The 27970-nt window shown below is 41.7% G+C and overlaps 1 protein-coding gene across 1 annotated transcript; it reads right to left on the bottom strand.

Moving 5' to 3' along the window:
- Positions 1–857: 857 nt before the first annotated feature.
- On the bottom strand, positions 858–27216 carry zranb1b (zinc finger, RAN-binding domain containing 1b). The gene is made up of 10 exons (XM_033613574.2): positions 27078–27216; positions 24871–25937; positions 19007–19194; positions 15702–15855; positions 13145–13216; positions 10778–10976; positions 9784–9904; positions 9253–9382; positions 4007–4236; positions 858–2730 (listed from the first exon to the last, which is right to left on the bottom strand). Exons 2-10 carry the CDS (start codon positions 25841–25843, stop codon positions 2512–2514), a joined length of 2286 nt encoding a protein of 761 aa, XP_033469465.2. The 5' UTR covers positions 25844–25937; positions 27078–27216; the 3' UTR covers positions 858–2511.
- Between the last annotated feature and the right edge of the window lie 754 nt (positions 27217–27970).

Raw genomic sequence — 27970 nt, 5'->3', positions numbered from 1 at the left:
GGTTTTACCGGTTTTATACTGTGAATTTTTTTCTGACATTTTTACACCATATTATACTAAAACTTGTTTGAATTTTTTTGTGCTATCGAAGAGAAGTAGTAAAATTGAGAGGAGAAAAAAAACATACAGTAACTCATTAGAACACCTCACATTGTGCAAACAATAATTGCGTTTTTTTTTAATTTTCTATTTGTCCTCTATTTTGGGAAACTGAACTGTACGGTTTGGATCAGTAGTTGGCCAACAGAATTGATTAATTAATTTAAATACACACAGGGCTCTGTAAAATTGTGACAGACCTTTTATCAGCATTTTCTGACATTGAAAAAAAAAATCATTTACAATTTTAAACCTGTGAATAATTGGTACATGTGTATAACAGTGAATAAATGCCTCATAAAACACTGTAAGGTATTCTTCACGTGTGTAATCAAATATCAGAAAATGTGATTACAGTCAAATGTATATATTGGATTATCAGTCTATAAATTAACTGCGGATGCTTCATGGGAGAAATTATAATTATTGACAAATATATTACTTAACAGTTAAAAATGTCAACTTACAACTTCACTAGTGTGTTTAAACCATATATTAACTTTACTTTTATTTACTCATTTAACACATTTGAAATTAAATCTAAACCTAATTCAAGTGTAAATGTTTATACAGCTTGCTAATACTAAATGGGTTAAAAATAAGTGTTAATTATTCATGACCTTCAACTGACCTGCTTGTTGTCACACATTTTAAATCCACTAGAGGGTGCTACAAACCTAGGCACAATGTTGTGTGACATTAGAAATGTGCTTTAAAAATAACAGAATTGATAACTAAAAATGTCAGACGGGAAACAGTTTAGTTGGACATTCAAAAAGGTTTTCCTTTATTTTTTTTTTTTCCTTATTTTGCCTGTTCATTGCGTTACACTCTGTATAGTGAAGTCAGGCCTAAATCCACAAACCATCATAGTCACAACTGCAACTATTGCATAAATACAAAGCAACATACAGGTGATGCTCAAAACATGTATGACTTGAATGAAACACGAAAGAGGTTACAGTACGCAATGCCAAGAAAAAAACAAAATGCAAAACATTCACAGCAAATAAAGTAACGACAACTCGTGTGTTTTTTTTCTTTTTTTTTTCTGTCAGCTTTGGTTTTATATGTTGCAGTCTCACAACGACCTTAATCAAAAACTTAAAAGATGGTTTCACATAATGACAACAAACAGGCGTTACGAAGGTGAACTGACATGTACCATGAGGGTGACCTTGACAACAAATGCTATGGGGAAAGAAGGGACAAAGATGAAATAGGAGACAACAATGAGACGAGTGTGACTCGAGGGTTTGAATGTGTCTCGCACTCGTCCGTCCAAAAGAAGAAAAAAACAAAGCACCAGATTTTAGGCATCCAGATGAGGTACTAAATCGCACGCAACAACGTAAGTAAACTTTTCACTGATGGTCATGATTGGTTCTTTCCTCACAGCAACAGTGTTTCTGTGCAACGTGTCTTCATCAAGATTGAGAATAATTAACAAAAACCACAAAAAGGAGAAAAAATATACAGAAAGCTCTTATTAGCTCATAAGTTTCCAAACAATAAATATGTAGAGTAAGTTCAGAGAAGAAAAAACACACACACACACACATGCGCACACACACATTTCTCAATTCAATCAGTCTGAAAAAAAGGTAAACCAAAAGATCCAACATGAATGTTTGTGTGCTAAACCTTAATGAGTGTAGATTTCACTTGTAAAAGGAAAATCTCCCTTTTCAAGAGCTTCATATATGACCTTAATTCAAGCAATGATACTGTATTTATATAGAAATGTTTTAATAAATGTGCAGTGCTTAGTAATAAGGATTAAAGTCATTTATTATTACACAATCTCTGGATTTCTAAAGATAATGTTATTTATTGGCTTTGTCCCTGCCCATTCAAAAACAAAACGCTAAACAAGCCAACTCTGAACCTGGAAAAAAAAGAAAACTTCAAAAAGTTCAATTTGGAAGTGTGCTTTTGTCAGTGCCCACACTGAACAGATATAAAGTGTTGATTTGAGTCAATGCTGGTATATTTCCTTATACGATTTTTTTTGTTAAACAACCACATGCATTTACATCTATGGATAAAGATTCCTTTTTTCCTTTACATCTGAAAATTCGAAACAAATCAAAAGGTCATTTTGCATTCGTAAACCTTTATCCTCTCACCGAATCTGTGTTTCGCAGCAGTTTGTCAGTCTCAGTTTTGTCCGTGTTGAGTGTGTTTTAAGTGTATATATCCAAGTGCCTGCGTGTGCTAGAAGAGTGTCTTCTGTCAGAGGTGGTGGGTGGGTGGGGGCTCGTGGTTCCCTGTCCTCTCCTGAAGGCTTTCACAGTTTGTCCGTGTCAGGAAAGGAAAACAAAAACAAAAAACAAAAGCTGTAAAAGAGAGGAGAGGGAGGAGTCCTGCCCCCTGCAGACCGCCTCCCTCCCCCCCTCTGCTTCAGTTTTGTCACTCGTCGTCATCATCTTCCTCCTCTTCACCGTCAGACAAAGAGGCGCAGGGGCGGATCTGCCGGTAGCCGTCCAGCCACTTCTCCACCATCTGGGTGACGAGCGGGTGGTTGCGGCGGCGGGAGCTTTTCTGAAGCGCCACCAGAACACCGCCCTCTGTCACACAGCAGTCCAACCACTCCCGCAGCAGCTTCTCCTGTTGTTCTTCATTGCCCATCTGAAGAACAAGGGGAAGCAAATACCGCCATAAGAGGGAGCCATGTCACTAGGCTAAATCTAAATCTATATACTCCTGCTGTAGCACTGTGTCTCTTAAAGGGATAGTTCGTATTATTTTGTGGATTTTCAAAACGTTTTTTCAGTATCAGTTTAAATGTACGCTATATTTAGAGCATTTTCATTGCTTTACCTTACCAACTGCCCTTTCTGACGGGGAACTGACGCCATTATCTATGCTCTCTTCAAAGCCAGACTCCTTTGACAAAAGCACTAAATTTACCCTGCAGAACACACAGGAGGTGCTGGTCTAATGCTGCCTCTGTTGGTAAGTTAGTTTGTATTATTGCATTACTTTGGTGTTTTAAATGGTTGCTTCAAATTTACCAAAGTCGCTAAATAGCACAAACAAAGTAATTGACAGAGGCAGCCGTAGATCAGCAACTCATGTAATCTGCAAGGTAAAATTACTGCTTTTGTCAAAGAAGTCTGGCTTTGAAGAGAGCATAAATAATGGCTTCAGTTCCTGTCAGAAAGGGTTGTCTAACAGCAAGGTAAAGCGACAAAAATATTCGAAATATTGCATACACATAAAATGATACTGACTTTTTTTTAGGTGGCTAAAATGCTTTTGTTGCTGCCCCTATCCACAGCAGTACATTGCTGAGCTTCTGTGTCAGCACTGTTCTCTGCATTATCTGCAGTAAGGAATTACTGTACCATCGGAGTGCTTCATGCCTGAAATATCACCTCAAGGCAAAGCATTTAGCAGTGAACCCGGAGGTCTGAGCTAGCACAGCCTCTGATGCTAGCGCTAGCAAACCACACACAACCAGGCGTTCAGACACAAACTGAATAAGTCTACCTGTGACCGACTAACTCCCTTACAAAATGGACTGCATTGGAATGTAGACCAGTTTTGCTGGTAGAGGACAGGGGCACAATTGTGTCCAAAAAAATCCAGCAGTTTTACTACGACACATTTGCCAAAATTCATTTGAATTTAAATATTTTAAATAATTTTACAGCAAAAATTGATGTAAGCAATTAATTTAAATTAATTAATCACAGCAATTATTTTTTTCAATCGCTTGACAGCCCTTCTACATATAGATAACCCCACTTACATTTTTTTTTAACTATCCACTAAAACTAGTGCTGACACAGAGGACATTAAGCCTGTAAGTAAACTGATTTCATGCCCATAACACACAAATTCACTGTAAATTCAAAAAGACAAAAAGGAAATGTGTGGACAGAGAGGAGGAGGTCCTTACTTCCTGCGCTGAGAGGAAGTGAATGTGAAGCAGCTTCCTCTCGCTGTCGACCAGTGGCAGGAACGTGACCGTCACGTCGTCGTCTGTGTTGAGGTTGGCGCCCGCGCCGCGATTGTCGAAGCCATCGTTCTCCATGGCCACCAGTGCTGAGAAGTGGCCCCGCGTGTAGCCCAGAGCGATGGGGCTCTTCCAGCAGAAACTCTGCTCCCACAAAAGGGGCAAGTACACACCTGCAGGGAGGCGGGGAGGAGACAACGAGAGTTTAATTTCATTACTCTAAAAAATGAAATGAAAATCTAAATCTTTGTTGTAAAACATGTTGTTTGAGTATCATTACTTTTTAAAAATCAGTTTTACAGTTGTTAATGCACAGAGTTTAGTGCTTGAAACAGTAATTCTATGTTTAAATGTATTGGACAAATAATAAGAAACTGCATCTTTATATCAAGTATGATGAATCACTTTTCTGTCTAACAAATATTTCCTGATTAATGGCTGAATTTTAATGACTGTATACATCATGAACGTTTTAGAGTGATTAAGAAATTGTTCATCTTGATTTATTCCTCTCACAGCGGCGTGACTTATAAAGGATATATTAGTGTTAATTACTACTTCAGAAACACTGTTTTTGCATTTGTTCTGACGATATTCAGGGTTTCCTCTTGGTCTGCAGAGGTTTTGGTGCTTTTACAGCTCAGTGTAATAAGCTTTCAAAGAGAACAAAAATCTACTTTAACACTACACAGTACATTACTCATACTGAGGACAGCATAAGTTACAACCATAGATTTTTCTGACGCTTTGTCCGAGGGTGGAATGTGTCTCGTGTCTAACATAAAGGTATACTAAGGAGGTTAAAAAGAGAAGTCACAGTGTTATATCACGTCATATCAGTGGAGAACAGCACATGCACAGTGAAATCTGGTCTGCAGTTGCTGAAAGGCTCAATAGCAGGCGCACTATCGTAGAACATGGGGATTTATTTCACCAAGGCATCCACAGTCGGCTCGGGGTCGGAATCTTTTTATCGGTAAAATAAAGATATAGGTGACAACTCTGCAATCATTGCTTTCTATATGCAAACGTTCTATTGTATATTGGCCACCATTAATTTGAGTGTATCCAAAGTTCTGTCAGGCCGAGCTCACCCAAAGAGCACCTGAGTGCACCCCCTCCCTTTATTTCTAACACTTTCTGCTGTGACCCTCCAATATCACAGCTCCAGTTACATTGCGCATGTGTCATACCTCACAGCTTCCATGGGGTCAAAGAGCGCGTCCCAGCCGTCTTTGAATAGCTCTGAGGTATGCCATGCAGGGTTGTTGGTTAGTGTTTGTAAACACGCTTGCCAGCAAAAGTGAAGTTTAAAGCCAACCCTTGATTCTCTCTCATTTGGTGTTTTGCCTCACTACATATGCATTTTTTTCTGCACTGTGTCTCTTTGATTCTTGCTGCTTAAAGTCTGGCAGCTGGTTGCTACCTTTTTATAAAGCCTCGACCTCACCTGAGCGTTGCGAGGGTACACACCCATAAATGTCCCAAACACAGAAAGTAAGGAAAATAAGAAGATACAGGCAAAGGGCAGAGTCTCGGCAGAAAATTATACCGCTGCACACTTCTAGTGAGTCATAGGTGATGAATTGAGAGGGATTACTTCTATCTATACATTGCTTTTCAGAAAATTCCTGCACGGTATATTTTTAATTTAAGTATTTTTGTTTTTCCCCCTTCAATAAAACTTTGTTTTTTTAACACATGTTCTTTTGATGAGGACGTAAATCAAGGGCTATCATTTGATGATGGAAATGTTAGGCCAAATTAAATTAAGAAACGTCTTATAACATGTTGGAACAATTTGGGGGGAAAATAAAAGAGGATAGGAAATCTGTGATGGAACAAGTTTTCATATCCTATATGTTAGTAAAAGTAGCCATATCCATTGGTATGAACAAGTTAAATTTAACTTTTTAAGACCTTTGTAATACCAATTTAAGACCAAACTCGCTATAGAAATACACACCAAAAGCGAAAATATACTCTTTCCAAGTAAACACACTAATATCGGTTCAAAATGAACAGTAAAAATGACCCTGACGATACTTTCTGTGCTCACGGCTTTGCGTGTGCGATTCCACCCGCCTGATCTACATTCTACCACATTTGAAACACCTTCGACATACAGCTTAGTTTGCTTAGGCACTGGCTTTAATCACCACAGGTAATTGTTGTTATTTATTCAAGTTATTTGTCCTTACACTTACATTTTCCCATTTTTTCCATAGCATGCAAGGTCTTAGTTTAACGATGCAGATTCATTGAGTGATCTGTGTGTGAGGGGGCAAATATAGGGGCGATGTGCATATACAAGTGTTGTATCAAAGTATGGTGCCCCGTTAAACAGTGTTTCCCTCCTGGTAAAATGAAATTCAGTGATGCGACTAAAAAAACACATTTAAGATCCATTCAATCTGAATTTAACCCAATTTTTGTAAGACCTTTATTAGTAAATGCGTATTTAAGACATTTTAAAACTTTTTAAGAACCTGCTGCCACCCTGATATCACAATGTAAAAATATTCCATTACATGTTAAAGTCTGATATTCAAAATATTAGTTAGGTAAAAGCATTACAAGTATAAAGTCTTATCTGCAACATGTATTTATAGTATCATAAGTAAAAGCAATACAGCAGGATTAGAGCTGCATTACAGGATTATTTTCACAGATGCATTAACATGTATAAAAGCATTTTAAGCTGAAGCTTATTTGAACAATTGTATATTGTTGCACTGTTAAATCAGGATTAATGCATCATACTTTATTAACTGTACATGTGTACCAGCTGCCAAATAAATGAAGTAAAAAGTAATTTTTTCTCTAAAAGTTTGTATAAGTTACATTCCACCACTGGAAACATCCCATCACATTGTCAATGTTAACTACATAATGACACACTGGTTATGCACAAAACAAAGCAGAAAACATCTGCCCAATGTCATAAGTCTCATATTTCTTCAGTCCCATCACACACAAAGCAGCTCTCACACCTCGTGAATACTTCTGTAACTGACACCATAATTGAGAGGCCTCTGTTTAGCTACTCTCCCAGTAACCACTGTTCTTTTTACTGGGTTCACTTGGTCACCACTTAGACTGAGCTGCTCCTCCCCTCCCTATAGGCGCCCATATGCGCGCCTCCCTCTGTGTGTTTTACATTGGCTCCTGGCAACAGTAAATCACGGATCCATCAGGCGGGCTTTACCACAAGCAGTTGGCCATTACAGAGCACTTTCATCATCCCCTGTGCAGCATCACTCAGCAGGCAAACTGAATCCAGGTTGTTTTTACTGCGAGCCATAAACGTAGAGCCCGCGCTCCATGCTCGCAGGATTGTTTCTGATGGTTTACACATGTTCACATGCTTTTGGATGTGTGTGTGGAACACTTCATGGCATCTCAATACACATCTCATACAGTGTGCTCCTATGTAGCAGTGGAATATAACTCTTTACATTTACTGTACTTTAATGGAGAGTTCACCCAAAAATCCAAAATACTTTTTTCCTCTTACCTGTAGTGCTTTTTATCAGTCTAGATTGTTTTGATGAGAGTTGCAGAGTGTTGGAGATATCGGACGTAGATATACATTTGAAAAACCCGACAGCAATGTCTCTTTCCAGAAATCATGACCCAGTTACTCAAGATAATGCACAGACCTTGTTGTGAGCGGTTTCATTGAAAAACTATTTTCTTTCAACTAAACTACACCCACCAACCGTATCACTGTGAAGAAGGAAGCGTGCATCTACTCATGGAAAAGAGACTTGTCCTTGTGACAGCGTGAGATGTAAACATCGATGGCGTCTTCCTCGGCTAAGCTAACATTAGATAGCTCAGGTTAGCATGCATGAGCCCCTCATCCTTGAGTACAAGCATGCTTCCTTCTTTGCGATGATGTGATTGACAGGTGAAATTTGGGAAAAAGGAAACACTTCCTGCATGAAATTGCTCATAACAAAGTCTGTGGATTATCTCGAGAAACCAAGAGACATTGCTGTTGAGTTTTTCTATTTATTTTTTGGCACTTGGAGGACCATCTAGTTCCCTTATATTGAAGAGAAGGCAGACATCTCTACAATCGATATCTCCAACACACTAAAACAATCTAGATTGATAATAAAGCTGGCAACTGTCCCTTTAACTACAAATCTGAGGTGCTTGTACTTTACTTGAGTATTTCCATCTTATGCAACTTCATACTTGACTAAATCTCAAAGGCAAATATTGTAGTTTTTACCTCACTACTGTTACCTGACAGCTTTATTCACTTTTCAGATAACATTTTAAGCCCCTCCTGTCCAGTGAAGACCATGTAATTTGAGATGTGTTAATACTGAGTGTTTGTGATAAACTGAAGGGTGAAGTGTTCCTTTGTGTGTTGAGAAAATTCTTCTACTTCCTGAGCTAAATAAACTTTTAAAACCCTCTGGGATCAGCTGCATCGTCACAAAGCTGAAAACAGGGCTGGTTTCGGACACTAGGAAATGTTGACTTTTTAAAGATACGTGGTTCTCACAGGACAGCAATGCGACAAACATATGATGATCTTACAAATATGATGTACTGCTGTAGATTAAACTACCTCAGTACTGTATGAAGAAGTTAAAATTAGCACAATCTTCATCGTCTGCAGCAGTAAGATGTAACATACAGATTAATGCAGCAGTGATATTAAAACATCATATTTAAATATTTAATAGTAAAAACTCTGACAGTGACTTTTCTTCTGCATCATGGGCACTTTTCATTTTAATACTTTAAGTACATTGTGCTGATTATGCTTTCATACTTTTACTTAAGTAAGGTTTTGAGTGCAGGACTTTTACTTGCTTTCACAGTGTAGTATTAGCACTTTTACTCTATTTAAAGACCTGACTAGTTCTTCCACTGCTGCTCCTAAGGCAGGCGGGTGTGTTTTGTTCCGTTGTTCGTGTTATTTTGAGTCATACAGTACTAAAATACCCCTTAAATGAAAGACACTAGCCTGATACATGTTGTAAATAGCAATTACTGACAGTTCAGAGGGGCAGTTATGTCAGCTATGTAAGCTATGCAGACACATGTAGGCTGGAGCTATTTCACAAAGTTTAGTCCTTCTACGGCCACGGGAACGGAGCTGCGCTCCACATTTAATGATGTTAAACCAAAACACTTTCAGTCCAAACAGTCGGCTGACTCCTCACCTTGAAAACGGGTGTACCCGAGCGTTTCGCCACGGAAACTTTTGTAATACTTCACTCCATAGACGATAATAGGCCTACGAAGTATGTGTGCAAGAACAAAAATGTGGGTCTGCTCCAAGCTGGATCCTGGCTGTAAAAGAAAAGCACAACACAAAGGGAAAAATACAGTTAGAAAGTCGGAGTCTGTGAAACTACGAGGCAAGGATTCTTGAAAACTGTACATTCCTTCTGCCAAGTTACCACAGCAAGTGTTAATACATGAAAAAACACAATTACTATGCTTTCACACCCAGATGTAATAACAATCCGCCCAAAATACTTAGTCTATGAGGTCACACAGAGCAGTAAGAGGCAGAGAAGTGCTGATGATAGACAGGATGCACTTTCAGAGGGCATTACAGATTAAGTATACTGCAGTAAGAGCAGTAAAGCTTCTTGCATAATTCATACATCATTAGTGTGTCACATTTTAAGCACATCAAGCTCCCGTCCTCCATATTCATGTGCATGTTTGCTTTCATGTGCATGTACCTGACTAGCCAGGGAGAGGATGAAAGCCCAGTCTTCCTGCCACTGTTCCTCCCGAAGGGAAAAGTGCAGGCCGAAGCTCTGGGAATACCATGACTCCCACTCCTTCCAGCGCGTGTAAAACCTGCAGACCGAAACCATACAAATACTGTTTTGTCTGTTGACATTAATTGACCTCTCTGTGCAGAAAGGCGTGTGACTGCTATTCATCTCTCTTGTGGTTGAGGTCGGATGGCAATTACTCATTATATCTAAATAGTAATTTTCTCACTGCAAAACCCACAGTGTCTTAGAAATAGACATGAGTCACACTGGGCTGTTGTGTTCCTGCAGAATCAGTCTCAGGCTTTAAATTGTTCCCAACTTTACACTTGTTTATTAATCTCCTCTAAAATGTGTGTGACTGGTCTAAATCCCCAGTCAAAGCCTCTCATTTCTACATCAAAGTCTCAGATCTCTGCATGAGCCTTCAGTCCAGACTTTGGATTCTTGGTATACGTCCCAACCTCTAAACCGCATGTCCCAATTTCCAGCGCAGTCATGCAATGCTATAGAGAAACAGAACGAAACTTGAGACCGTTGAATGTCAAGTTTGAGCTGTTTCTGTGTCCTTGAGCGAGACACTAAAACTCGACCTGCTTGTTTTTTGTAAACATAACTGTGTTAAACAGTCGGCTAAATGTTTGAAGTGTAAGATGATGAGATATGGATGTTTTGCTGAGGCTACAATGGTCAAGACTTTGATGTAAAAACACCTTTGTATTCAGTCTGCCGTATATGTACATAAAAAAGGCAGTGTATTCACCTTGTTAGCTCAAGTTAAAGTCTCCGCTAATTAAAAACATTCTCCTGAAAAGCAGCATGGGAGCACCAACTACTGTTATTGTGTGGTGCATTATGTATGAACAGTTAGGAAGAGTACTGTTCACAGGTTGTGTTTTTAAGGACTACAACACACTGTAATCTGTGCTCCTAGTCCCTGATCTGCAGGTCTCACCAGTGAGAGCAGTCGTGCAGGCTGTCGTGGAGGGTCTTGCGGAGCACTGAGTCCTTGTCATAGATGCCCCACGTAGCCTGCAGCACGGAGTCGAGGAGACAGTCCCCGGCCGTGCGGTTCCACAGAGCGTACAATCGACTGTCCAACCTGGTCCCGAGCTCCAGCGACCAGTTGATGATGGGAGACTCCTCTTCAAGTTCTGAACAAGAGGGGAGAAGGAGTTGAGTACTGTGTCTCTTTGCCAAAGCTCTGTGGCTATTTTACCTCAAAGAGAGGAAAGTGTAGTAAGAATGTGAAATATGTGTATAGAGTCCATAGTCGGGGGTTTCCCAAGTTGCAAGACAGGTGATGGCATTTGAAAGGACTGTTTGGGAGAGTGTCAGTAACAACTCACACCTGTCAGAACAGATTTGACATCTAGATGTTTACAGAGATTTGCATGTGCACCACAAAACCGGATGACTGCGAGAAGTCAGGTCACAACAGGAAACCACATACAATATACAGTCGTTACTCGTTCATTCATTATTCAATTTCTGTAACCGCTTATCCAGTTAGGGGTCACAGGGGGCTGGAGCCTATCCCGGTACACTCTGGACAGATCGCCAGACTATCGCAGAGCTAACACAAAGAGACAGACACTATTCACACTCACATTCACACCAACTGCCAACTGAGAGTCACCAGTTAACCTGCATGTCTTTGGACTGTGGGAGGAAGCTGGAGTACCTGAAGAAAACCCTTGCTGACACAGGGAGAACATGTAAACTCCCCCACCCTGCCTCTTACTGTACGTGCTAATATTTATGGCAGAAACATGATGCAAAGTGAAAGCATAAACAGCTTTTTTGGGCATAATTATATATTTTTTTCAAAACCAAGAAAGCATGCATCTACTCATGGACGAGAGGCTCATGCTCATGACAGCGCGAGACGTAAACATTAATAGTTTCCTCCTCTGATGAGCTGTAACATTAGCTATCTCAGTGGTGCTAGGTGAGCTAGTGTAGATGCACGCTTTCCTTCTACAGTTGGTGGTGTAGTTCAGTAGAAAGAAAATAGTTCCTACATGAAACTTACAACAAAGTTTGTGGATAATCTTGAGTAACTGGGTCATGATTTCTGAAATGAGACATGTTTGGCACTTGAAGCACTACAAGTTGAGTGCCGGCTATATTCTAGTGACACCTCTGCGGCTAATATCTCCAATACTCAGCAACTCATACCAAAACAATCTGGATTGATAAATAGCGCTGCAGGTAAGAGGATAAATCTGTATTTTTGATTTTGTGGAGAACGGTCCCTTTAAAATTTTCACAGTTTTTTGGGAGTTGGAGCATTTGGGCTGGTGGTGCAATGAAACAAATGGCTCTGTCGTGGGAGAACACTCAGTCTTTTCTTACCGTGACCATGTGTTTGAAATTTACAAATTAGCTTGAATAACTGATTTATTTAGTAGTTGAGCTTTTAAGTTTATGGAAACAAGAGCAACAATATAACAGGATCAATATGGTTTTGATTATTTTAAATCAGCCGAAGTATTAAATTATTCTGGATACAAAGCGTCCAGGAATGATTTTTCCTGCATTATACTACATTGCTACCATGATACTTTCCCTGTCCTGCATTTTCCCCTGCCAATACACACACATACCATGCATCCTGATGGGTTTACATGGCAAGGTAATCAGGTTTTACGCAGTGTTAAGTGGCCTTAGCTTAATCCCTTAACCTGAGAAAGGAGACAAGGTTTTCCGTTCACTATAACATTTCATGTTTCTGCCAAAACCACTCATTGACGTGCAAGCAAACACATCCAGAGAGAATCCTGAAGGTAAAATTCGGTTTTCTGTGTCTCTTTGTACCTGTGCTGCAGTGCCCAAGATTTGACACACTGGAATAATTAAACAGAGCACACAAATAAGCAGGAAACTAAAGAAAGAGGGTTGCAGAAAGCAATGCCTTTTAAATGTGTGTTTATATTTGTGTGTGTGTGGGCTGAGAGGAAGTACAATCATTCAGTGGGGATCAGAGAAATCCCTAAAACTCAATTAGGCTGATTAGGGCAGACACAACTGGTACACACGATAAAGACAGACCGCATGGCCGAGTGACAAGCAGGCAGGCAAAACGCTGTGCTGGCAAGAGGAAAGATACAAGTAATATAACACTGCCAGTATTTCGGCAGCCTTCCCATTATAGTACACAGTTTGTGAGGGTGCTCCCTCCGTTTGCCAAGCCAGACCATCGCTGTCATCTTGGATCTGGTTTCTTTCTCTCAAAGAAATTGCATCCATATGTAAGCACAGCGTGTGATAGGTGTTACTGCAACACTGAGTCGTGAAGTTTATAGAGTAAATATTTCACCTTTTTGTACGTCTCGGTCCAGCACCTCATCAAACAGCTTCTCCTGAACTGCTGGGGGCAAGTCCTCGATGTCTGAAATGAAGCAATAGATGAGAAGTGAGTAACAGAAATCAAAAGAGGGTGGTAATGGAAGGGACACAGATGCATGAAAAGTGAAGTCTTAGTTTTATTCATATTTTATGTGAGGTATGTGTTAACCTCTTCTTAAAGGAGCATTTCACTCCCCTAATGACCATTTGTATATCAATTACTCAATCCAAGGTTACACTGAATTTGTGAGGAAAACTTGATTTCCTCACATGCCTCCTTGGTGAATGAAGCATCCAAAAACTGAGAAAATTCTTGATGAATTGAATTCAAAGGAGTCCGTGTTTAACAACAGCAAAACTGTACCAAAACATTCATTTACAAACTCTCACATAACTCATGTAGTATTGTCCAAGTCTCCTTTATAACGTTTCATGCTCATCCATCCATCCATTTTCAAACGCTTATCCGAAGCCAGGTCGCTGGGGCAGCAGGTTAAGCAAAGTATTCCAGACGCCCCTTTCCCCAACAATGCTTTCCGGCTCCTCTTCGAGGACCCCGAGGCGTTTCCAGGCCAGAAGAAATATGTAAGCCCAACCTTTTGGTCCCCAGGCCTCCTACCAGTTGGACGTGCCCGGACCACCTCTAACAGTAGGCGCAAAGGAGCCACCTCGACTGACCCCTTTCGATACGAAGGAGCAGCATCTCTACTCCGAGCTCCCTCCGGATATCTGAGCTCCTTACCCTATCTCTCAGGAAACTCATTTCAGCTTGTATCCACGTTTTGTGCTCAGTAGTTCCCAAACAGAAGGCCCTTTGTGGCAGGAAACTGAATTAAAAGTGAATGTCTGCTCTCTTCAAAGCCAGACTCCATTGACAAAAACAGTAATTTTACCTCTCTGAACATGGCAGCTGCTGGTCTACCACTGCCCTGATTGATAGTTTGTGTTATAGTATGACTTCAGTGAATCTGAACAAACCCATTAAAACACCTAAGTCACACAGTAACACAAACAAACCAACTGATCAGCAGTAGACCAGCAGCTGCCATGTTCAGCGAGGTCAAATGTTTTTGTCGGCTTTGAAGAGAGCGTAGAGAAGTTTCACTTTCAGTTGAATATCCCATGGGAAAGGGCTGTCTGTTTGGGAAATACTGATCGCACTGGATAATACTGCATTAGTTGTGTGAGCGTTTCTTAATGGATGTTTGATATAGTTTTGCTGTTGTTAAACGCAGACTCTTCTGACGTCAATTCATTAGAATTTTCTCCATTTCTGGATTATTTGTTCACCAACAGGAAGCCTGAAAAACAAAGTTTTCTTCACACCTGCAACTCATGCAACACTAAATCCAACTGTCGATCCCCAACACACCAATCCTTGCATCCTTTCAGTGGCTCACCGTACAGTACAGAACCGACTTCCAGACACTGCTTATCGCATACAAGGCTTTACATGGTCTTGCCCCTTCATACACCTCTGTACTCTTACATCCTTATACCACCTCTAGGCCATGAAGATCATCCGACAAAGGGCTCTTACTCATACCACACTCCGTCTGCAAATCCAAGGGTGATTGCGCTTTTGCCGCTGGGGCCTCATCCCGCCTCAACTGTCTCACCCTCCCTCTGTTAGATCAGCTGAGTCTGTAAACTGCGTCAAAAACGTTCTCAAACCCGCCTGCCTGCCCTATTGCCTTGCCTTCCCTTCCCTGTATAGGGGTTGTAATTTATTTGTTCTTTGTGTCCGTAGGTGCTTTATAAATAAGATCTTAATTACTTACGTCACTGAAATGACTGAAAAGGTCAACTAGATTTTTTTTTCTGCAGTGGCTCATTTCAACTCAAGCCACCATGTTTTGTTCTTTCCACCATGGCCACTGGCTTTCACTGCATGCTCGGAGCTCCTGTCAACACAGTGGCTTATTCTTCAGCAAAAATAAATGAATGCAGTGACTTTGTGGAACTGAACAGAACAGCTTTCTATAGTGGCCAGAAGCCAAGGTCTGCATTGTCCTGAACACTCCACAATAACAAAAATCCTTAGCTTAGCCACCAGCAACAGACTGGACCATAATAGCTGTTCCACACAAAGAAATTCAACAGAAATAGAAATGAATGCATGCAATTTTACAGAGTCATTGGCAAAATTGCTAAATATAGCCTTGTTATGAACGAGAGACACGCATCGTTGGCTGGCTGGTATACTCAGTATGCAAGAACAATACTCAAATAGTGAGCCAGAGGTAGCCTCCATCTTCTGCAGTTGGAAAGAGACAACCGTAGCATTATGTCCCCTCAGCATCCGAACAACAAGCAATTTCATACGCCACAAGTAAACAAAACAAGCTTTCTATCACACACTTGGCAAGCCAGGGGGGGGAGGGCTGCACTGGGTTTCTTCGGCGACAGAGTTTTAAGTTACCCTTATACACAACACAGAAAGTGCACTTTGACAGCTTCTGGATTTCGTGTTGTGACATTTGTGCCTATTGTGTAAAGACAACTGCACATTTGTTTGTGGTGCTGACCTGCAGGCAACGTGAAGGTCACCAGGTCAGTGAGGAAGTAGCAGGTGAAGTCTCCCTTGCGCTGGTGAAGAGAGGCCGCCACCTCACGACGGATCTGCTCGGTGAGCTCAGGACACACCATGGCTGGAATACACTTGGCTGCCTGTTGGGACACCTGCAGGGAAGAGAGGATAAAGGGAAGGAAGTATAATCTAAATATAAAGGAGTATATGACAGGGGCTGATAATTGAGCAAGAGCACAAGAGCATGTCTAACTATTGCGGAAGGTCGTATTTCACAATAAACCACAAAACAAAAAAGCAAAAAAGCTGTGACCTGCACGCAGTGACCAACTGTATCACATGCTACACTGCTGTCTAAGAGGTATGAAACAGAAAGGCTACAGAGGAAGAAATTAAAAGGGAAGACGCAAAATTATGACAGGGTGACAAGCTTGAGACTATCGATGTCTCGCAGCTTAAACACATTTTCGAAGTTGTGAAGATTCCCAGAGACGCCATTAAACACAAGAACCCTTTCAACAATTACTGCTTTTGGGGGGAAAGTTTTTAGTTGTAGGAATTACAGTTACTGCCTTTTACCTCAGGGCTAGTGATGGCTGCTGAATAAGAATTCAGCGCATATACTGTAAGAACAGCACGGCTCTAAGTGAAATGATCCTTCCAGATTACTTGGAGCCTGACTAATTACAAAAGGCATAACTTTTTGTGTGTTTAGGTAGGTGACTCAGAGATCCGATCTAATTTTACTTTCACTAATCTAATCTAAGTTGCCTCTAGGACAAGACATGTATCTGTGCTTGGTGCTCAAGCAGTTGTCGGCTCTGAAGCATTTTCGGGGCATGAGCCAGCGGTTAGTCACTGACCCCCTCGGAAAAGAAACTGGGACAGCGAGCGAGTGTGGGAGGAGAGGTGTGTATACAGATAATCTGGGATCACAGTGCTGACGGCAAGCGAGCCGCGATCAACCTCAGCATGTGCACACTGCAGACAAACACACACACACACACACACACACACACACACACACACGCATTAGCTCAATGAGCCTTCTTGTCACACTGACACACCAGGGAGCCCACAATTTCAACATGATACTATACAAACCATTAACAACATAAGATCATTATGAATATAGTAAGGGCTATTACACTGGAAACTTCCTGCAGGGACAGAGAGAGGACTGTGTGGTTGGATTCAAGTCCCTTTTCCTCTCCACAAACCCTTTGCCCTTGTGATTGCTCCTGGCTGATCTCACTGGATGTTGAGATTAAAAGACTTTGCAAGAAAAAGCTGCATCATCGCTGACCCAGAAACAAGTACTGCTGCAATCATACCCATAATTTAAGGGCGTAAATTCCACCGGAAACCCTCCAATTTTTACAAAATAACTTTTGGTTTCCTGATTTTTTTTAAAGCTTTTAAATTGCAGAGAATGATTATGCTCAGTCTTTTTAATTTTGTTTAACCTTTTTTAATTACAGGAGGTATGGGAGAATGAGAAACAAATCTGATTGACGTAGCAGGGCAAATGACTGACACAGAAGACTTAAATTTTGAGGGATACACTGATTTATTAGCCGCACATCTGTATCAGCCAATATTTGTCTTGTTGACTGCCACTGGCCTAGCAGCAGATAAGACAACATTAGCCGATGGTAGTGGCTGATGTTTTTCTGTTGTGTCACATCAATTTTGTGCAGGCTACAAAGAAGGCTCAAAACTACTGGCGTCCTGAGGCAATGGAAAACGTGTTTCTTGGGATCTTGGATCTCATCTTGGGAACGTGGATCTTCCCCAGGACAACTTCGGGAATAAAGGACAATGTAAATGGTCAGGGGACGTGCCTTTTTATCTGATGATGCTACATTGTGAACAAACAAATGTGTGTTGAAGTCAGCAGGAGGAGAGCTTGTCAATGTTAGCTGTTTGCAGGTAGTGACCAAAACAGCAGCTTACGGATGTTACATTGAGTTACATTATAAAACGTTCAAGCTCTATTCAATAAATATGAGTATTGGGCAAAGGTAAAATATGACTGCATCATGATTAACGATAGATCGATACATCGGCTGGCCGATATATCGGGCCGATATTTGAGTTTTTTTACTTGTATCGGCATCGGCCAATACGCACGTGGGTTCGCGGATTTATTTTTCCCTGGCATGATTTACAGACAGGCATCCGCGGGCAGCTCTGTGTTGCCGGAAGACCCTGCAGCGCACATGCAGGGAATCCTACTGTGTACAGTAGTTGTTGTTTTATTTATGCTTCAGCTTAAATATTTGTTTATTTTATAAAGACATTACTGGAAGTTTTAAGAGCACTGAACTCTTTTTTTTTTTATTTGAATGTATAATAATAATAATAATAATATTCTACCTGTTCTACCTCAACTTTCCATCTTGTTTTAGTATTTTTTACTGTTCAATAAATGTTTCTTATTTTAAACTTGAGACCTGTAATATTTGTTAGCATTGTATCATTTTTTTGATGTAAATTGAGGGAGCAAAAGCAGTATCAGCCCCAAATATCGGCTCAAGAAAATCGGCAGTCCATAATCGGTCATCGGCTAAGGGTGATGGAAAAAAATCGGTATCGGCCCTAAAAAATCCATATCGGTCTATCCCTAATCATGATGTGGTCAAATGTAATCCTGTAGATTTAGTTTTTGGTAAGAAATCTGAATAGATACAGATGTTTGCAGGAGAAATTTGTTGATGTTTTCACATTCATTCATTCATTCATTCATTCATTTTCTGTAGCCGCTTATCCTGTTATGGGTTGCAGGGGTCTGAAGCCTATCCCAGCTGACATTGGGCGAGAGGCAGGATACACCCTGGACAGGTCACTAGACTATCACAGGGCTGACACATAGAGACAGACAACCATTCACACTCACATTCACACCTACGGACAATTTAGAGTCACCAATTAACCTGCGTGTCTCTGGACTGTGGGAGGAAGCCGGAGTACCTGGAGAAAACCCACGCTGACACCAGGAGAGAATGCAAACTCTGCACAAAAGGGCTCCCCTTCCCCAGGGTTCAAACCAGGAACGCTCCTGCTGTGAGGTGACAATGCTAACCACTGCATCAGCGTGTCGCCTGATTTCATGGCAATATAAAACAGATAATAAAGAAGGAATTGTGATATATATAGTAAAGAGGCTTTTGAAGCAGTTAACTAAAAAAAAGTTTTTCATGTGAAAGAAGGTCATATTTATGTTTGTTTCATTAGTGTATGATTGACTTTTATTCAAAGATATTAACAGATTCAAACAATCTGTTGGTGGTCTCTACTGACCTCCGTGAGTAACACAGCCAGCATGTCCTGCCTCTGGAAGCGGATGGCGAGGTGAACCAGCGTGAAGCCGTCATCAAATGCTGAGGGCCGATTTAATAGGCGCACCTCGTCTGATGTCAGCTGTCGTGCGATGTCACCTCCTGATGACTTGTAGGCCTCCACAGCTGCCAGGTCACCTTCCACAACACCTTCCAGACAGAGAGAAAGGAAAAAGGTCACATTAATAAAACTTTTCCTCTGATACATTTAAAGAGAAGACCTTTGTTATAGTAGAACCAATAAGGCAGTTTGCACAAAAAGAACATTTTGCATTTAATAAGAAGCAACACAAGTGCTTTTTAAGGAGACGTTTTCAAACACAGAAATAACAACATGAGGACAAATTAAAGGATCTGAGAAGTAAAACAAGGAGTTTATCAGTTAAGATTTGTTTAGAACATGCTCCCTTAATAACTGTTCTTTGAACATGTTGATCACTGTGGTTAAAAACCACAACATGACTTTGCACAACGAACACAAAAATTACTTAACTTAAGCACAACCTTGTGCAGAGGACATTCAGTGCTCAATCATGAAGTGTAAAATATTAGAGATCAGAATGTGCTTTATCTCTGTGGCAGCTCTAACAGCTCCAAGACTTCATTGACTTTGAAGTCAAGGAGAAAAGACAATAGGGGGCCACACTGTAATCTGTCAGTTATTTTTTCCCCTCTTAATCTCCAGGCTTAGATCTTAGTGTGAGAGGGCTGAAGGATGTTTTTGATCCGACAGATGCAGGTGTTTGTTTTTCTTTCCTTTTTTGTCACAAAGCATTAGTATCTGACAGAAGCTATTTATGTTAACCACCAGCACACAAACTCACGTGCAGATCTATTCCCCGAGACAGTCAAACTGTGGAAACAAATGGGTCTGCAGCAGAAAGCATACTGCCGTCTACAGTCTTTTGCTTTGAAGTCATTACACTGCTTAAGTTAACATTATAGTGAACTCCCTCTTAAAGACACACAGACTACCCAGATGTTCAACTGTGAACTTTTTAAGGACAGGTCATTACAAAATCAAACATACATGTTTTTCCTCTTACAAGTGGTGCTGTTTATCAGTCTAGATTGCTTTGGTGTGAGTTGCCGAGTGATGGAGATATTAGCTGTGGTGCTCAAAGTGGCAAAAAAATTTTAAAACTCAACGGCAATGTCTCTCGCAAGAAGAAAGAGTGCATCTACTCATGGATGTGAAGCTTGTGCTTGTGACAGCACGAGATGGCGTCCTCCTCTGCTGAGCTGTAATGTTAGCTAGCTCAATGGTGCTAGGTGAGCTAGCAATAGATGTGCACTTCCTTCCACATGCCGATACAGTTGGCAGGTATAGTTTGGTAAGAAAGAGAGAAAATAGTTCCTACATGAAACTGCTCACAAAAGGTCTGTGGATTATCTTACCAAGAAGTACAACCGCAGCACACCAATTTTAGCCTTCTTACATTGGTTCCTTGTTTGTTTTAGGATTGACTTTAAAATCTACTGGATTACTTTTAAGGTTCTTCATGGCCTGGCTCCAGATTGCAATTCAGACCTGTTAGTCACTTATTAACCTCTGCGTAGCCCGAAGGTATTAGGCTGTCTGAGTCACGGGCTTTGTTTAAGTCCGTCCTATACTTCTAGCGGAAAGCATATCCTGACTTTATCTGAGCTGTCCAGTTTATTGCTATCTTATTGATTTTATTTCCTATTTTTATCTTGACTTAAATTTTGGCCTTCCTTGTTTTATCTTTTACTTTGGTGACATTTTATGACATGTTATTTGTTTTATTCTCCTTTTTCCTCCTGTACAGCACTTTGTAACTGTGTTTTGAAAGGTGCCACATAAATAAAGTTTATTATTATTATTAATAATATTATTACTACATCTTTATCTTAAGTAATTGGGTCATGATTTCTAGTGGGAGACATTGCTGTTTAAGTTTTAAAATGTATTTTTTCGCACTCTGCCCAGCAGAGTGCCATCTAGTTCCATTATATTTGAGAGAAGGCAGACATCTCTATGGCCGATATCTCCAACACTCTGCAACTCACAACAAAACAATCGAGACTGATAAACAGCACTACAGGTGAGAGGAAAAAAAATGTAATTTTGATTTTTGGGTCAACTGTCCCTTTAAACATTTTTTCTCCATGAACTAATACACATGTGATGCTCATATGAAGCCCATTTTTGGTCTATGCTGTCTTTTAATGAAGGTAGGGTTGAAAAAATGTGCATCTAGTGTGTGTGTGTGTGAGTGTGTGTATCAGTGAACTAAACTCCTGAGTATATCTTCAGTCCAGCTCCTAAACCAAAGCAACAGCACACACGGTGATAAAAGTCGACTAACAATGAAATGAGGGTGGCTGTATGATCAGCTTGACACAAGAAAAGTTCAGAAGGTTTCAGCACCAGCTTCCATTACTGTGATCAAACCAGCGACACAGCCAGATACGGCCAAAGCTATTATCTGTCTGAAGAGAATAAACTATTTAGACAAGCGTGCTATTATGACAGAATCAAATCAAATCAAACCTGAACGTGTAAATTAATTTCAGTGCCACACAGCTAAATTTCTCTTTCCATTTCTAGCAAATACAGTAAATGCCCATGTAGTATTCTCTCGTACATTTGACAGCATTAAACACTGTTGAGCTTTTGTTCTCGCGTCAAAGGACCACACACAATGCTCAGCTGCATAATCTGTGTGTGTGAGTGAGACCGGAGAGCGAGAGAGACATGGAGTGGGTGGAAGGACTCGCTGTGCCATGTGGAGCTGGCTAGCACTGTGAGAGATGAGGAGAGAAACTACACAATAGGAGCGCAGTGTGATAGAGAGGGATCACAACCACTTTCCACAAAACACTCCATTAGTGTGGGCGTGCCTGTAGCCCTGCAGTCAGTACTGTACCCACAGATCTTTTAGAGAACACAAAAGGCGCAAAATATGCAAACAGGCGTACACTTAAAAGACAGCGACGATGGGGAATGGATCAGGCTAAGTGACGCTGGTCTTTTTTCTCCACGCAGTGCATGGTCTTTTCTTTCACTAATGTGGAGAGTGGCCACCTCTGTTATGGTGAAATGAACAACAGACATCAGAAAAATGTTGGTGCTGTAAAATCTATTCGTGATTGATACATTTACCTGTAGAACAAGCCACTTCAGTACATAATACACCCCCATGTCAGGTTCTCTCTTACAGTTAATATGTAATATTGTTGATTAAAAAACTGACTTTGGGGTTTCTTTGCAGCTCCATACACATATCCTGGCAGTAGCCTGAAACAAAGTTAGTCAAAGGAAGCAGGTCCACCACAGTTAGGATTTGAAATAGGCCAACAAAAGCAAGGTAAACCACACTGCTTACTACATCTATCATGACCTCCTTCCTCTGCCCTGTTTTGTTTCCCCACACTGCAAAAGTGAGTTTTCTACCAAGTTATTTGACCTTTATTTTCCTTAAAAAAGCAGAAGAACATGAGATTATTTCACCAGTTTTCAAGTCACATTATTTCTTCCGACTGTGGCGTGGATTGTACCCAATTTCTGTTTTGCTTCAGACTAAATCGATAAATGCAACTGGAAATGTTTTGTCAGGATAATATCCTTTATAATAATGTAGCAATATGCCTCATTTGTCCTGTCTGAAGGAACTGACACTCGTTTCTAGACATTTAATAAAACCTGCACTGGAGACAAGTGAAATCATCTCACCCCATCAGCAGAAGAGTGTAAAAAAATAAGCATTGAGGGCTAAGTCTGACACATTATTAGTTGTGAAGATGGATGTTATATGCAGTGAGTGGCCCCAGTCTGACTCCCTATTTAATGGGCAGTTTTTACAGAAGCTCTTGGAGAGCAAAACATCTTTGTGGATTTACCAATTTGAAGAAACAAAAAAAATAAGAAGGATATAGTGATTTTTCACATCACCGGAAATGCGTAAGTGTCATTAATCACGCTCCATTTAAATCCAGGTTCATTGGTGTTGTGTGTGTTAGCTCACTGACATTTCTTCCTGAGGACTTAAATGAACCACAGCCATTCATAATGCTATTAATTACATCTGCGCTTTTCCTGCACAGGTGTAAGCAACACCAGCTGAGAACAGCAAGTTGATCTAGGGTCATCCACACTATAGGAGCGAAGGTATTTACTGTTGCCCAAGACTTGTTTATTTTTGACTTCTGTTGCATGGGTCATACTATTTTAAGTGAAGGAAACAAGAGCGTCTATAAGAACTTCCTGAGGCCACTGTTGACAAACAGTAACGTCTCTACGTTTATAACCTAAACCTTCCCTTGCAACAGAGGACAAGCTCACTTGCCTCTCCTAAACACAGCGGGGCCTGCAGCTGGGTCACACCTCAGTCACTCACTATAGTATGATAATTACACCCAAGTGCTATAATGTGAGCGATAAATTGAGATATCAAATACTTGTGAATCATCACCAGCTTGTGTCACAGCTGACGAAACGTGGTGAAGCATTGGTGTAACTTGCATGTCATCTCAGGAGCATTGCATTGTGGGTTTACTGGCAAACAGCGGTGTGCAAATTATGTACATGTTTGTTCCACTGTGGAAATATTTGAGGGCAAAAAAACAGACACTCAAATAATATTTCTTGAGCTGCCAAAGCAATTAGTTGATTAGTAAACAGGAAACAATTTTATCAAGCAAAAAATGCCAAAAATATTCTGGTTCCACCTCCTTGCGTGAATATTTGCTGCTTCTCTTGTTTTCTGTGGGGCTTAAACAATATGCATACGTCTACTTGTGCGCTGGGAAACCATAATGGGCATTTTTCCCAAGGCCGAATGATTAATTGAGGAAACAATAAGCAGATATCGATCATGAAAAGAATCGTCAGCAGCACACACCTAAAAATTTCTAAAGTACACGTAATGAATTTGCTGGCAAATAGGAAGAGATATCTGACATGGCTTGGATTTCATTTCCTTCAAGGGACAATGGAGAAACTTCCGATCAGATAAGGAGAGCTAACACTTGAATATGCTAAAAGAAATCAGACCCACTCACATCAGATAGACCAGACGAGACTTGCTCCCAAGGGGACAAGCCACACAGGCATGAGGGAATTCACCCTGTCACATGCAGCAAGAGACCCAGTGTAGGACCAGAAGCAAACTAACTACAGTGATGTTTCTCTGACATTCAGACCCGATGTATTCCTGTGCTTTAAGGATGTAGCAGCCTGTAAAACAGTATTACTATTAATCACTGCAACGGCTTCATCGGGAAATCAAATACAAGCATGGCTGTCAAATTTGTGCTGTCAGTGCAACACAGAAGAATTGTCTGTCAAGGAGGCATATAAGGAAAATGGACTGGAGGTTGAGTGGGTGTGCAGAACAAACTCTACGTAGCCATGGCGAAGGCAGGAGAAACAGTGAGATAGTGGTGTGTGAGTGGAAAAAAAAGCAATCACTGGTTGTTCTTAAAATGTTCATCCTCCCTCCCACTCCACATTCACCAGTCTACAGTGTGGGTGGCCGGACACTCACTGTTTGTGTAGGAAACTTTTACACTAGCTGAATGCAGGGGATTTCTGCGCACACAATATATCAGCATCAGTAGGATGGGAATCAGAATCACCTGGACTCTGCTATAAAAACAGGATTTCAACTTCAGTATTCCAGATAGCAAAACCTTATTAATCCTTCACACAAATTCTGGAAAATCTCATTTCACACTCACCCATTTCTCTGTTGGCCTGCCCTACATCAGTCAATTGACTCATTGCACACATCGTAACATAACAAAACACAAGATGAACAAGTTGAATGCACTTCATTTAAATCATATATTCTCCAAACTCACCGACGCAGGCATTGAGGAAGAGCCAATCAGTCCTTCTCATCCTGTTCTTAATCTGCTTCAGTTTTTTGAAATCCACCTCCAGCTCCTCTTTGCTCCCAATCCCAGCCCCTGACGCCAGTTCAATCCTCTGAAAGTCCATGTTCACCTCTGACTCACGTTTTGAGGTCGGGGGTGACCTCCTTTGGCTGCTGCTACAACCCCCCACTCCACTTACCACACTCCCTACTCCTTGCCCGACCACATGCCCAACAACACCCCTCCTGTTGTCCCTGTCCTGTTCATTAAGTTTTGAGGAGGGCTGTTGGCTCTCAGGCTCTGATGCCAGTTTGATAGGTTCAGCTAGTAGGCTGTTCGGCCTGGGGTGGTCACACACCACACATTTGAGTGCCTTGGCCCAGTTCTCGTAAGTGCAGGCAGTGCAGGTCCAGTGCTGTGCGTGAGTGTTGAGCCTGTTTCGGTCATTATATTCCTCACAGGGGTCTGTAGTGGTGGCTGGGGGAGCAGGGCGGCATCCAGAGCCTGAGGTCTGGGGTGATTCTGTGGGGCTGCGTGGCTGCTGGGTGTGATGTCCTTGATGCGTTGCGTGTTGCCCATGCTGCTGTTGTTGAGCCTGTTGCCTCTGGCACAGGCACTGGGTACAACGGATAGCCCGAGGCCAGTTCAAGTAGGTGCACATGTGGCACGACCACTTGCTACTGGTCTCAGGTACATCAGCGATGCGGACACGGGGTCGGGCGCTGGAGTCTGGACAAATAAGTAAGCTGGAGCCTCCCTGGGTTGGGCTGTTGCTGAGGCCTGCAGGGTCCCACTGGTGCAGACTGGCATCCAGAGCAGGGCTGCTCTTGAAGGGCTCCTCAGTAATGATGGCACCCCCGCTGGGCCTCTGAGCGCGGCACATGGTGCACTTGATGGCTGACGGCCAGTTCTCGTATGTGCAGTATTCACAGGCCCACTTGGCAACCAGCTCGGTCATCGTCGCACCGCCGCTGAGGGAGGATTCCTGCCGTTCAGAGGGGTTCTCAGCTCGGCAGATCCACTCTTAAGGAGATCACACAGCAAGCAGTACACTGGGGTGCAAAGAAAAAAACACAGGGCATTTTAGCAAAACACTTTGATGTGATGCCAAATAAACATATTGCACTACACAACATAATTAAAAAGAAAATCTCATAACTCAAAGGTAAACTGATTAACAGTACACTTGAGACAAAATATGGTTCTCAACTTTCCATGTTTCCAGTTGTAAATCTCGCCACCTGTGTCACTCAGGGCCATTTACTGTCAGACACTTGCAAAAATCTACAGTGCTGTTTGCTCTTGATCAGGCACTAATAAGGAAGCAATATTTAACTTTGTCACCCAGACAGAAAAGTGCAGGGACTGGAGTGCAGCGCTGAATCTCCACGGCTCCATTAAAACCTGACACTGGCTTTGAACACATACAGTAAGTTACATACACTGGGCAAGTGTCCCCTACAACCGAGCTGGGTAACAAGATACAAGGACATATGAAACCAGACACCAAGCAAGGAGGCGCGTGACTGGTTAAGACACTTACTGATGCACTGAAATTGAATTCGCCCCAAAGCCCTATTACCTACATATGAAACCGAATGACTCAAACCATATGTGCCTGTGTTACATTGCGAGCATAATTTACGAGACAAGGACTAATAAGATAAAGTTGGCTGGCTGGGACAGCTCGCAGAGGAGTTGGCTGTAGTTGCTGTGTTTACACCACGCCTCCAAGTTTACCAACACACCGTGAGGTATTCAACACATTTGGGGGGACACGATTCCTCCGGTGGAAAGCTGCGGGTTATGTGTGTAAAGCTAGCCAAAAATTTATATCAAAAGCGGAATGTTGCCCGTGTTTAACAGCCACGGTGGTCACGTTCAACCTGTTTACTCGTGACTAGCAAATGTCGTGCTCACAATTCATACATTCAACTGACTTTTGTCGTGTGTGTTAACGGCTAACATTACTTACTTAAATAAACTAGCTACTAATGCTATACTGTTTACAGAGCTAGCCGTTTCTCCTACATGACAACTATAGGATACGTTGGTTCCGTTGCCAGTCAGGAATTACAGCCAAGCTAGCTGGCTGCTCGCTAACGTTACGGGATTATGTTTTGCCCCCGGTCCGCCTGTAACCGTTGGAGAGGCCCTTATCAACTCCACAAAAAGACACACTCAACGCTTACCTTTGCTTTGCTGTGTTTACACTCCTCAGTCTCCCACCGCGGCCAAAACAAACGGAGCTTCTCCGAGCGTCCCCCCTCCAGCGTCCAGAGAAACCCACTCCGATCCGAACTCAGCTTCTCTCACTTGGCCGACACTAACCGCATATTTACTTCTTTGGGGCGCCGTTTAGTTGGCAGCTGAAGGTCCATACATTCCGCGGGCGAGAGCCCCCCCTAGTCCCGTCCCTCGGGGCCGTCCGCTTGGACGCCTTAAATCATTTTCATCCTCTTCCCCGATTCCCAAACGCCAAGCTGACGGGCTTTAATGGCGGAACAGGGGAAGGGAAGCAACCGAGGCAGGGCTTGAAAATACACTACGAGGGAGAGCACAGAGCTCTGGGCCGTGTTACAGTCAGAGGCAGGGTCAGGATTTACCACCTGAATCTGCCAACCGATCTGATTGGTGGGTTCCTGTGTATCCCTGACGCCGGCCAATCAGATTCCACGTCTCTCGTTCCAACTGTTAAAAGGCTCCGTGAGAGCAAAACAGGCTCGAATGTTACTGTAATAACAAACGACAAAATCCTTTTACATTTTATTTCCTTTTAGGCGACGGCTCCGGTTAGTCACTGTGAAAACATGTTTCTTTTTCACTCGCGCATCGCAATTTGTTGCATCTTTGGCAAGCGACCACGTGGTATCCCCTCAAAAGGGATAAGGGGATGATGTCATCGTAAAAATACTGCAGCAAGCAGTCTGCAGTAAATGCATGACAGCTTGAGCAACAGTTCTCAGCGCTCTGGTGTTATTAATGTGCACGGGTGTGTCTGCACGCATTCGAAGGAGAAAATTAATTTGCACGTTTATCCGATAATTTGTTCACCTGGGAAAATATATGCATGGATGCAAGTCTT

This window comes from Epinephelus lanceolatus, chromosome 17, assembly GCF_041903045.1.
Source record: "Epinephelus lanceolatus isolate andai-2023 chromosome 17, ASM4190304v1, whole genome shotgun sequence".
NCBI lineage: Eukaryota > Metazoa > Chordata > Actinopteri > Perciformes > Serranidae > Epinephelus > Epinephelus lanceolatus.
Note: the sequence above shows the minus strand (reverse complement) of the source record. Positions and strands in the feature narration are given on the sequence as shown.